The 13,532-nt window shown below is 42.4% G+C and overlaps 1 protein-coding gene across 2 annotated transcripts in view; it reads right to left on the reverse strand.

Annotated features, from left to right (window-relative positions):
* Positions 1-13,532, reverse strand: part of LOC142651752 (uncharacterized) — a 296,323-nt gene that overhangs the window by 53,116 nt on the left and 229,675 nt on the right. For both annotated transcript variants that reach the window (XM_075826806.1, XM_075826805.1), the window contains one exon: positions 2,252-2,359. In XM_075826806.1, the coding sequence (XP_075682921.1) occupies positions 2,252-2,359 (108 nt within the window). The remainder of the gene's footprint in view (positions 1-2,251; positions 2,360-13,532) is intronic.

The following is a 13,532-nucleotide window of genomic DNA, read 5'->3' on the forward strand; positions in this document are numbered from 1 at the left end:
GGTATGGCATGGCGTTGCAAAATGGAGTGATAGCCTTCCTTATTCAAAATCCCTTTTACCTTGTACAAATCTCCAACTTTACCAGCACCAAAGCAACCCCAGACCATCACATTACCTCCACCATGCTTGACAGATGGCATCAGGCACTCTTCCAGCATCTTTTCAGTTGTTCTGCGTCTCACAAATGTTCTTGTGTGTGATCCAAACACCTCAAACTTCGATTCGTCTGTCCATAACACTTTTTTCCAATCTTCCTCTGTCCAATGTCTGTGTGCTTTTGTCCATACTAATCTTTTCATTTTATTAGCCAGTCTCAGATATGGCTTTTTCTTTGCCACTCTGCCCTGAAGGCCAGCATCCCGGAGTCGCCTCTTCACTGTAGACGTTGACACTGGCGTTTTGCGGGTACTATTTAATGAAGCTGCCAGTTGAGGACCTGTGAGGCGTCTATTTCTCAAACTAGAGACTCTAATGTACTTGTCTTGTTGCTCAGTTGTGCAGCGTCCCACTTCTCTTTCTACTCTGTTTAAGCCTGTTTGTGCTGTCCTCTGAAGGGAGTAGTACACACCGCTGTAGGAAATCTTCAGTTTCTTGGCAATTTCTCACATGGAATAGCCTTCATTTCTAAGAACAAGAACAGACTGTCGAGTTTCACATGAAAGCTCTCTTTTTCTAGCCATTTTGAGAGCTTAATCGAACCCACAAATGTAATGCTCCAGATTCTCAACTAGCTCAAAGGAAGGTCAGTTTTATAGCTCCTCTAAACAGCAAAACTGTTTACAGCGGTGCTAACATAATTGCACAAGGGTTTTCAAGTGTTTTCTAATCATCCATTAGCCTTCTAACACAGTTAGCAAACACAATGTACCATTAGAACACTGGAGTGATGGTTGCTGGAAATGGGCCTCTATACACCTATGTAGATATTGCATTAAAAACCAGACGTTTGCAGCTAGAATAGTCATTTACCACATTAACAATGTATAGTGTATTTCTGATTAATTTAATGTTATCTTCATTGAAAAAAACTGTGCTTTTCTTTCAAAAATAAGGACATTTCTAAGTGACCCTAAACTTTTGAACGGTAGTGTGTATATATATATATATATATATATATATATATATATATATAAAAGGGTTAAAGGGTGAATACTTGGCCTTCCCTTAGACTTCGCTCAACGATTTAGCCCTGTGTCAAATCCCTTAGTAACACAGTGGGCTCACACCATCGTCAGTAGGCCCCATTACAGTCTCATTATCCACAGGCTTTGTGACAAACATAAGATGGTCAGCCGATCCCGCCAAAATCTATGAGTTTGACCAACATACATCTAATATGTAGGGCCAGCATAAATTACTATTACAGTGTGGGGCCTAAAGGGGACACTATTACAGTTTGGAAATAGGTGGGGAGGGTGCTGGTAAATAAGGATCTAATGAGGTCTGTGCTGGAAATTCTGTGCTGGAAAGTCGTGGCTGAAAGAAATTGTCATGGTGGTCCGGCCCAGATGAAGAAAAGGGAAAGTGAGAAGACCACCTTTGAATACAGTACAGTTACATCTAGTGACTGTTTTGAACTAGTAGATGGCACTATATAGTCACTGTATACTGGTAATATTGGAGTTTGTATAGTGGTTTTTATTCACTAACTGTATGGTGAAATTTATTCCTTTTATAGTGGTTATATGTGGTAACTTTAGGACAGTATAATTTAGAGGTATATTATCATACATAGAAAATTGTCTGGGGGGCCAGGTGCAAAACTTGCCCTGGGGCCCGTAGGGCTCTAGTTATACTAGCTGCTGGGACCCCAGCAATTATCTGGGAAACCTGGCAGTAAGTGTTCAATTTCCCTGCAGGGCCACAATAGGGAAACATTTTGCATTACTCATTCAGATCAATGATTTGTCTGTGTAATACAGTACAGGACAGGTCCTTCAGAGCGCTTTGTAACTGCTCTCCACTCTGGCCAAGAAATGAAGATCCTTAACAGGGAATACTCTATATTAAATCAGAATTCCTCAATAGGGTATATTAATTTTTTTTCCTACACTGGACAACTTTCCATAATAATACAGTAAGACAGCTTTTTCTAAATAAAATTACTGTACAGGGGCCCATATATAAAAAACAGATCTAGGTAGCCTTTCACACAGGGCAAAGATTCAGTTGACTTCCCTAGTCCTGTTCAAAAGGTGAAAAAAACAAATCTCATTATGCATTTTGTGTACAGAGGTAAAAAGGTATTTACCTTTTCTTGCTTGGTATTTTCATAAAATTCCTGCAATTGGCTTTTACATTTCTTGACAATTTGTTGGATAAATATCTCATCAGTCTCATCTGATATCTGAAAAGATTGCTGAGGGATGAAAACACAAATTACCAGTTAAAAACATAAAACTTTACACAAAAATTACAAAGAAACAAACAAAACAAACACAATCACGGAATCCAAACTTTCCAAAAGTCGCTAATGGCTCAAAAGCGGAGACTTACAAATAATAAATTGGCAAAAGGATTAAAACACAAAAAAAAAGTGTGAACGATAAAAAATTAAAAATTATCTTGTCCGTCCCCCGTCATAAGTGTATATAACGTATTTCTTTCTCCAGTTTCAACTAAGTGATCTTTAACCGGTTCCTGACTGGGTGTCTCAGAGTAGCACTGACACCTGGATCGCGCTGTTAACACCAGCCTTTGGTCCCGGAAACATGATCGGGACCGGATTTGTGGCTACAACAAAACTTTCCCGGGGATTGGTGCTCCCGTTGGGGGTCATGGCAAAACCCGAGGCCATGCAACGGCCTTCGGGTCTGCCATGCACGGAAGGTAAAGACATAGGCTTTCTGTCAGTGTGACTGTGTCACACTAATAGTTTATAATACGTAACACTACCTAGGTAGTGTAATGTATTAAACGAGGTAAAAGTGCAGCAGGTCTTCAAGTAAAAAGTTAAGTGTAAAAAAATAAATAAATAAAAAGTTAAGTAAAAAACAAAGCCAGAATCACTTTTTTTGGTCACAACCAATGCCAAAATATAGAATAAAAAATGATCAAAAAGTCGCATGTACCCCAAAATAGTACCAATAAAAACTACAACCTGTCCCTCAAAAAACAAGCCCTTATACAGCTTTTTTTACTAAAAAATAAAAAATTTATGGCTCTTTTATAGAAAAGTGATTTTATTGTGCTACAAGACATAAAAAAACCTATATAAATATGGTAATCACCATAATCGTACCGACCCGCAGAATAAAGTAAAACCTATATATAGATATCTACATATAGATATCTACATATATCTATATTTTATAGCGCACGGTGAACACTAAATACTAGATCAAAAAGACAAAAAACATTGTCAGAAATTGTTTTTTGTCACCTTGCTTGCCAAAGTAATGGAATAAAAAAAAAAAAAATACAAAAAAAAAAAAAAAAGTCAATGAAAATAAAAAAAAAAATCGCATGCACCCCCAAAATGGTACCAATGAAAAAGTCAGATTGTCCCGCAACAAATAAGCCATCACACAGCTCCGTTGGAGAAAAAATAAAAAAGTTCTGGCTTTCAGAATATAGCGACAAATTGTGCAGAGCGTTCCAAAAGCAGGTACAATTGGGCACCATTTATCAGTGCGACACAGGCCACATATCTATGAATTATTATTTATGTACCGCATTATTATACCCTCTTATTATGCCCTGATGTACTCCACACAGCTTGCATATGCCCCCACATTATAAACTGAAATACCAGTGAAACGCCAAATAGAGCCATTACCAAACAAAATCTGCACTCCAAAAGCCAAATGGCGCTCCCCCCGTTCTGAATCCCACAGCGTGCCCAAACACCAATTTACATCCACATATGACATTTTATACCCGGGTGAACCCGCTCAACATTTTATGAGGTACGACTTCAGTGGCACAAACTGGACACAACAGATTGTGCACTAAAATGGCATATCGAAAAGTAAACTGCTGGAGTTGGGTGAACCATTACCTAGGACCTTCTGGCAATCCTTGGGATGTGGGATATATCCGGTTAAACAGTGTATTACTTATCTAGGCATTAAGATAGGGAAGGTGCCTGAGACCCTGTATGGCCTGAATTATCCACCGCTATTTAAAGAGGCTCTGTCACCAGATTTTGCAACCCCTATCTGCTATTGCAGCAGATAGGCGCTGCAATGTAGATTACAGTAACGTTTTTATTTTAAAAAAACGAGCATTTTTGGCCAAGTTATGACCATTTTTGTAGTTATGCAAATGAGGCTTGCAAAAGTCCAAGTGGGTGTGTATTATGTGCGTACATCGGGGCGTTTTTAATACTTTCACTAGCTAGGCGCTCTGATGAGAAGTAACATCCTCTTCTCTTCAGAACGCCCAGCTTGTGACAGTGCAGATCTGTGACGTCACTCACAGGTCCTGCATCGTGACGGCCACATCGGCACCAGAGGCTACAGCTGATTCTGCAGCAGCATCAGCGTTTGCAGGTAAGATCGACTTACCTGCAAACGCTGATGCTGCTGCAGAATCAGCTGTAGCCTCTGGTGCCGATGTGGCCGTCACGATGCAGGACCTGTGAGTGACGTCACAGATCTGCACTGTCACAAGCTGGGCGTTCTGAAGAGAAGAGGATGTTACTTCTCATCAGAGCGCCCAGCTAGTGAAAGTATTAAAAACGCCCCGATGTACGCACATAATACACACCCACTTGGACTTGTACTTTTAAACACACCCACTTGGACTTTTGCAAGCCTCATTTGCATAACTACAAAAATGGTCATAACTTGGCCAAAAATGCTCGTTTTTTTAAAATAAAAACGTTACTGTAATCTACATTGCAGCGCCTATCTGCTGCAATAGCAGATAGGGGTTGCAAAATCTGGTGACAGAGCCTCTTTAAAAAAAATACAGGCGGAACTCACAAGGTGGTGTCAGTTGCCGTTATCCCTTCTGGGGAGGTGCCATTTGATTAAGATGGTTAGTTTCCCTAGACTTCTATATCCCTTCCAAACACTCCCGCTTTTGATTAAGCATGTGTCCAAATTGAATTCTTCATTTACAAAATTCATATGATCTGCAAAGAGGAGTGGGATAAAATTTAATCTAACATGTGTGCAAACAGAAACAATGGGAGGGTTCCTCCAGCTCACCTTATCACAGAAGTGTAGTATCATTCGCGCACGGGTCCTCGTGTCGGCACACGTATGAACATGGAAGAAAGGCAGAAATTGAATCCAGCGCGGAGTCCTTTTGAGTCTGTTTAAAATAGGAAGATTCTTCCAAGTTTTATTAACAAAATAGTAAAAACAAATGCGGTGATTGCGGGTATTCCCAGAGTACAATGGAGGGATTGTGGCAGTGTGAGCGGTGCCTACGCGTTTGACGCCTACTGCGTCCTTAGTCATGGCTTCTAGCAGAATACCCGCAATCACCGCATTTGTTTTTACTATTTTGTTAATAAAACTTGGAAGAAGCTTCCTATTTTAAACAGACTCAAAAGGACTCAGCGCTGGATTCAATTTCTGCCTTTCTTCCATGTGTGCAAACCTCATCACCAACTACAAAAATCGTCTGACTGCTGTGCTTGCCAACAAGGGTTTTGCCACCAAGTATTAAGTCTTGTTTGCCAAAGGGATCAAATACTTATTTCTCTGTGCACAATGCAAATAAATATATATAATTTTGAAAATGTGATTCTGTTTTTTTAATATAATCTATCTCTTACTGGTAAAATTAACCTAGCCTAAAAATTCTAGACTGTTCATGTCTGACAGTGGGCAAACTTACAAAACCAGCAAGGGATCAAATACTTATTTCCTTCACTGTATTTGCCCTACATTACATTTTTATTTTTCCCTCGATTTTACTCCAAGGGTGATGGAGGGAATGGGTGGGGGGGGGGGGGGGGGTGGGTGGATGTCACGTTTGCATATTTTCTAAAGTTCATCTGCTGGAGAGCTCCATTTGCATAAACCTGCAATTTCTTATTTTAGAAAACCCCAAAAAATAAATTCCCATTATACCCCTAGATGAATATTTTGGGATCTCTGCTTTATGAGCAGATATTTTGGAAGTGTTATAGAAACTCTGTTGAGTTTTGTAAAACCAGCTTTGAAAAAAGGCGATTTGTGAAATAAGCTTCTTCTATCATCCGTCCTCCTACATCTCTATGTGATAAATAAGGTGCCCATATTTGGTATCCCCATGCACAGGAGAAGTGGCAGAATGTGGAAGGAGATTAATTTTGTCCGTGGTCTATACCGTATGTGAAAAATGCTAGCATAAACAGGCGCAAATTTTATTTTGTTCCATCTTATTCAAGAAATTTTCAGAAGAAAACTGGACTTTCTAAAAATAGGATAAACCCCTTGAAGAAAACCTTGTGGGGTCTACTTGGGTGAATGAAGTCATTTATGGGGTGATTCTGTTTAAGCAGCATTAGGCCCCCAGAAAACAGTAGGCTGCTATAAAATCAAATGCAGAATTCCTGGACTGAAAAGGCCAAAAAGCCTCCATTTATGCCAAGCCCTGGCACATGCCCTCACAGTGAATAAAGCACACATATTTGGTATCCCCATGCACAGGAGAAGTGGAAGAATGTGAAAGGAGATGAATTTTGTCCGTGGTCCATACTATGTGTGAAAAAATGCTAGCATAAACTGACGCAATTGCTAAATTCTTTCATTTTTTTCCAATTTTGCCTGCTTTAGAGAAAAAAATAATATATACTGACAAATGCCACTAAAACAAAGCCCTATCTGTCCTTTAAAAATAGTGTAAAATTCAAAGATTAACTTTATTCACCTGCAGAGTTATAGTCATCTAAAAAAAGCACATAGCAAAATTGTGACATTTGCTCTGGTCATTTAGCTGTAAAACAGCCTAGTCCTTAACCTGTTAATGTCAACAAGTGACCTGGTGCATTGCCCAATTTCCCAGCTTCTAAGCGACCAAAAGTTTAGTGGTGCGCAGAGTGTGACCAATTATTCTCCCTGCCAATGAAAGGGAAGAACCCAATACTCATTCTTTGAGGTGCTGCAACTGAACAGTAAGACAATATAGCCACGTGTTTGGAGTAGCTAAGCCCTCATCAATCATTGGTTCTTGTAATGTCAAGTTTTATTCTTGGGGTATATTGCTTCCATATCGAATCCCTAAATATACTGTTGCTTTTATAAAAGTATTCTAAGAGGCAGCCATGTTGGGGCATTATGTAAGAAAAAACAGATTTACAGCATAAATAGCATGTTTATGGGGTTTGCCTTATTACACCAAGAGGGGTCAAAACCCAAGTAGATGTTTTTTTTATATAAGTTCTTATTACATTTTCAGAAACAGAAACATAAAACAGAGCAGTATATCGAGTAACTGCATATACGCTTACAGAGTTAACGCAGGAACAAAGCTATACAGATTATACAATTAAGCATACTAGATTAGAAAATGGAGAATACATGATTAGAACAGGTAAAAAAGGAAAAATTCAATTAAATAAAAATATATGTCTATTACATATAAAAGAAAAACAACATAACTCACGTATGAGAATTTAAATGTTATTCATCCCAAAATACCTGTAACGTCTATGGCCACGGCTCGACGTTCTGACTTACCCCTCGACTGTGGCCATGGACAACCGAGCTCCTTGCAGAGTCGTCCTCCTGTGACACGCCGGCACTCACTTCCGGGTATCGAGAGAGTCTCCGGAGGGCACGCGCGCCCGGTCTTAAAGGGCCAGTGCGCGCATAATTGTAAAGTCTGCAATCTAGCCCAGAATGCTACTGGGCTATAAAAGGGGCTCTGCCCTCTTGTTCTTTGCTTGAGCGTTGTTCGATACCCAATGTTTGTCTTGCCAATGGTCCCCTAGTGTTCCCTGTTCCTGTATCCTGTTCCCGTGCTATCCAGATCTACTGCCGTGCTGTGCTGCATTACATGCCTGTTCTGCTACGACACGCCTGACGTCTACCCGACGGCTGGTCCCAGCCAAGCCTGCCTTGCTACTGTCTACATTGCCTCAGGTATCCTCTCAGGTTTAATGACTCTGTACGTTACCCGTTTGGCCAGCTGCCATCCCGCTACACGGTACGGCCCAGTGGGTCCACACCCCGCATCGTGACTGTACCATACATCCACATATGCTAGCATGAACAGTTATACACCAGGCCAGAGTAGATTGTGACTGAACAAAAAAAACAAGAATACTATCTGGCAGCTGAAAAGTGAGAGGTAACCAGCAAAGCTCTAGGGATATTTATTGGAGTAAGTGGTGATCCATACTGACCATCTAGAGTTCAGTCGGGATATGGAGTGATTAGATATAGCTAGAAGTTTTTCCATATTGTAGGCGAAAAAACGCTGAACGCCTACAAACATCTGTCCATTGAAATCAATGGGAAAAACAGAATTTAGTACATACACTGCGTCTTTTTACGCCACGGTTTTAAAAAACGGAGCGTAAAAAGAAGTGCATGTCACTTCTTGAGGCATTTTTTTTTAGCGGATTTTCCATTGAACACTATGAAAACTGCCTGAAAAGAAGCCTCCATAGAAGCTCCAAATTAAAAGAAGCTTCATTTTCAGCTTCAAAAACGCCTGAAAATCAGAGGCTGTTTTCTCTGAAATCAGCTCCGTATTTTCAGACGTTTTTTTGATAAGTGTGTGAACATACCGTAAATAGTATGTTGAATTTCTGGTAGCGAAATGCAGGGTTTTGCTATAGAAAGAATTACGTCATCTGCATAAAGGCCTAGGAACTGTGAGGAACCCCCTATTGAGATGCCATGCAGTCTACAAATAGATCTAATATGCTCTGCGAATGACTCCATTATAAGAGCAAAAATAATGGGAGACAAAGGGCAACCTTGCATAGTACCATTAGTGATTAAAAATGTATCTGACATAAAACCAGATGTAAGCACTAGAAGAAGGCTTAAAATAGAATGCCAAACTAGCAGATTTTATCATTGTTAGAAAAGTTATTATAAATGTATTCTTACTTCATGTAATAGATATTAAATGTGCATGCAAGCGGTGGGGGCGTGGCCTGGACATGGCGATGGTAAGACGTGTGGTGTGAGAGCTCCGGCATCCCGACTGACTTCCAGCCCGATTAATAGCGTCTGACAGCACCTTACACCGCACTAATGCGAAGGGGAACACGCGGTAAAGCTACCACACCGGCAAGAAGAGATCAAGGGAGAACGAGAAGCGGCATTCCTCACTACTTTACAGAACCTGGGTCGCCCGCTCCCGCGCCTCAGCAAACCAACATGGCGGGTCGGGGTGCGGCCGCATCTGCAGCGCCTTCAGGAGCGAGGTCGTCCTTGGAGCCGACACAGGACTTTCCAGCTCTCCTGGTCCGGGGTGAGTCTTCCACGGTCCCCTCACAGGGCACTGAGCGGGGTCCCGATTTGCAGGCACTCACGTCACAGATGGCGGCCATTCCCACTAAAACAGACATGGAGGGATATATCTCCCGCCTTGAAGCGGTGTGTAAAACAGAGATACGTTCTCTGAAAGAGGACATTTACCATATTAACACTGCTGTGGCGGCCATTGAAGTAACCACGCAGACACTCCAACAGGAACAGGTTTCCCAACAAAGTTTATTAGATCAGCATCGAAATAGAAGGAATAACATCAGAGTTAGAGGTATCCCTGAAGCTACAGGACCCCAAGATCTCATTCCTACACTGATTGGGATTTTTAACACGCTATTGGAAAAACCGGTCGACTCCCGGTGGGAAATAGATAGAGCGCATCGTACCCTGGGTCCAAAAAGCACAGATCTGGCAAGACCACGTGATGTAGTGTGCAGGATACATTTCTTCCAAATTAAAGAGTCCATTATGCGTCAAGCGCGTAACAAAGGTGTTTTGGACTTTGATGGTGCTCCGGTGCAATTGCTGGCAGATCTTTCCCGCTCTACGCTGGCAAAGCGGAGAGCCTTGAGGCCGCTACTAATGGTACTTCGGGAGAAAGATATTCCGTATTCATGGGGATACCCGTTTCAATTGAAAGTTCGACGAGGTTTGGCTACCTACTCGGTGTACTCCCCAGATGACATCCCCGAGTTCACAGCGGCTCTGGACTTGCCTGCTATTGTAATTTCTGATTGGCCGCTCTTGCCGCCATTACCACAGCGCCCGCCACGGCGTAACTCCAGGGCGGAAAATTACTCAGCTCCAGCTCGTCGTAGACGACTTCAGGCGCCGATGGTCCCGGAATCAAATCGGTTGGAATCATGATGTGACATTAGCTTCTCCCATAGCCTCGCAGGACTTCCTTGAACGTGATGCTGTTTTTTGAGGTTGGGGGTAAAGTGCGGACATGGTCCTGTCCTAAACATGGGATTGATTACGTTGCTGCTTTCCTACTTTTCCCCAGATTTTGAGTTACAAAAATGTTACTTGTCATGTTATAGTATGGATTTACAGGCCCTGAGAGGGAGCAGGAAGGTATAGCTGGGGCGCGAGCATAACTTGCTCTCATCGGTAGCCAGGCCATAAGATAAAAAGTAGGTGGGAGTAGCACGGGGTGTAATGGCTTATAAGCCTCGAATTTCTTAATCCCTCTGATGCTTTCTGGGAAATGTCTATTCATAGCTATTCCCTCCACCTTTCTAGCGGGGCCCAATATATTATATTATATTATAGTATATATTGTACTGCTTTATGTTCTGGTTCTTTCCCTTGAATGTGATGATGTCATGCATTTGTGTGGTTCTTTACAGGTGCCCTTTAAGGGCTAAACATATCGTTGTCCCGCCGCAGTTTCTCTGTTTTCTTTTAATATGGCGGTTGTTTATATCAATGATATCGGGTTAACGGAAGTTGGTTGGGATCATCCTTCTTCCATAGTTCAGTCAACTCCGTACGTAGGTAGTGTTCTGCTACGCATTGAACACTTTACATATACCTCTTTCCCCTCAACTTAGTGGTTTTGGGGCTGGAACACCGTCTGTGGTGTTTTCCATAGTGTCATAATTGTTTTCTGTTTTTCTGTCTTTATTTGTTAATGGTTTGCTCTTCCTTTCTCCCTCTCATTCCCTTCCCCACTTGTCGCAGTCCTCATTCCTGATGGATTCTCTCAATTGCTGTTCGCTAAATGTGTGTGGATTCAACACGCCGCAGAAACGCTCTCAGATTTTGTATAATATGCACAAGCAGCGTGTCCAGATTTTGTTTCTACAGGAGATGCATTTTAGGAGTGAACATGTGCCTACTTTGACTCATAGGTATTATACACAGTGGTTCCATAGTACCAACCCGGAAGCTAAGTCAAGAGGAGTGAGTATTGCGATACATAGATCTCTGCCTGTGTCTATTGTAGAAACCCGGTCTGATGCTCATGGGCGCTTTTTGTTTGTGAAACTTCAGATCTGTGGGAAAATGTTCACAGTGGCTATGTACCTCCCTAATCATGATCAGGTGCGCACTTGCAGGAGCTACTTGACAGAACTTGCCAACTTCACAGAAGGCCTCTTGATCACGGTGGGTGACTAACTTTGTCCTAGACTGAGTTGTGGACTCGTCTTCGGGCAGGTCCTCGGTAGCAGCAACACAGCTATCTGCTCTTAAGGCTAAACTTTTTGCAATGAAGCTGGTGGACGTTTGGAGGATACTTAACCCTCAAACAAGGGATTTTACCTTCTATTCTGCAGTCCATGACATGTACAGCAGGATAGACATGTTCTTTGTGAGTCATCACTTATTGTCCTGGGCCCCGGCGTCTCGGATTGGTTCTATGATCTGGACAGATCATGCGCCAGTTTTCCTCTCACTACGGTTCCCTGGGGGGGGCGAGGGAATGACATTGGAAGCTAAATCCTATTCTTTTGAGGGATTCGGTATGTCGAGCGGCTGTCACCCGTTCGATCTCAGAGTTCTTAGACCACCACAACCTGGATCCCACCCCCCTACCGATACAGTGGGAAGCGCTGAAAAGTGTCGTGAGAGGTATCTTTATCCAACAGGGCTCCAGGCTTAAAAAAGAGAGAGCTTTTAAAATAAAGAAGTTACTGTCCTGTATTCAGTCCCTAGAGTCTGCACATAAACAGTCAAGACAGCCTCAAACGTTGGCGGAATTGTCAGAGGCTAGGAATTCCTTGAGAGAGTTGCTGGATCAGGCTCAGGCCTCTTTCAGAGACCGTGCTAGGGGTTTCTTTTACCAACACTCTAATAAGTGTAGCAGAGCACTAGCCAGAGCACTCAAGCCACGGGTCCCCACCTCTCATATTCCAATGATTAAGTCATGTTCGGGTGACATTAAACATAAGTCAGAAGAGATAGTGCAAACCTTTCGGGAGTATTACCACTCCTTGTATAATCTCAGGGGACCTTTACAAGACATGTCCTCTGCTGCTCTGCAAACGAAAATTGACCAGTATGTGGCTAAAACAGCACTGCCAGACCTGGAAGGGGCTGGGACCGAGGAGTTGAGCGCGTATTTTTCCGACGTAGAAATCCAGGGCGTTATCAAGTCCGCTCCGTCGGGGAAAAGTCCGGGCCCGGATGGTTTCCCGACGTCCTTCTACAAGGCTTTTCTTCCGCAGCTCCTTCCTTTTATGACTAGGGTATTCAATTCAGTCACGTCATCAATGCCCTTCACGCCACAAACGTTAGAAGCTACCATTACGGTTATTCCTAAACCAGGGAAAGACCATTCTATTTGTGCTAATTACCGCCCGATTTCGCTAATAAATGTTGATGTCAAGCATTATTCTAAGGCAATTGCAAATAGATTGGCACCTCTGCTCCCGAGAATCATCCATACTGATCAAGCGGGGTTTGTCCTTGAGAGAAGCGAGGGATAATACCAATAAAACTCTTCTCCTGATGTCCTACGTGAAGAAAAAGTCCATACCCACTTGTCTGATCTCAGTTGATGCAGAAAAAGCTTTCGACCGAGTTCACTGAGTTTTCTTGAGATCGGCCTTACAACAAATGGGAATTGGCCCGGTAATGATAGAAAGGATCTTTTCTCTATATCAGAAACCCACGGCTAGAGTCAGGGCCAATGGCATGTACTCCGCATCTCTACAGATAGCTAACGGAACCAGACAGGGGTGCCCGCTGTCCCCATTGCTATATGTGATCACAATGGAACATCTGGCAGTGGCGATCCGTACATCTCCAGATATTTCTGGGATACGGGCAGGTGATGAATACCATAAGTTGGCGTTATATGCAGACGACCTCTTGTTATTCATTACTAATCCTGTTATTTCCTTCCCGGTGCTTATTCGAGAATTTGAAGAGTTCGGAAGGGTCAGTAATTTCAAGGTCAATTACACAAAGACGGAAGCGCTAAATGTATCGCTTCCACAGGAGTCGGTTGATCTTCTAAGATCATCCTTCTCTTTCAAATGGCAAGCGACATCTATCAAATACCTGGGGGTTCAGATTTCTGGCACTTCCACGGAGCTGTACTCCCTTAATTATCCTCACTTAATGCAACGTACGCTGAAGGATCTCCAATCCTATGACAGAGCACAATTGTCATGGTTTGGACGTATTAATGCCATC

Source organism: Rhinoderma darwinii, chromosome 5 (assembly GCF_050947455.1).
Source record: "Rhinoderma darwinii isolate aRhiDar2 chromosome 5, aRhiDar2.hap1, whole genome shotgun sequence".
NCBI classification, from domain to species: domain Eukaryota; kingdom Metazoa; phylum Chordata; class Amphibia; order Anura; family Rhinodermatidae; genus Rhinoderma; species Rhinoderma darwinii.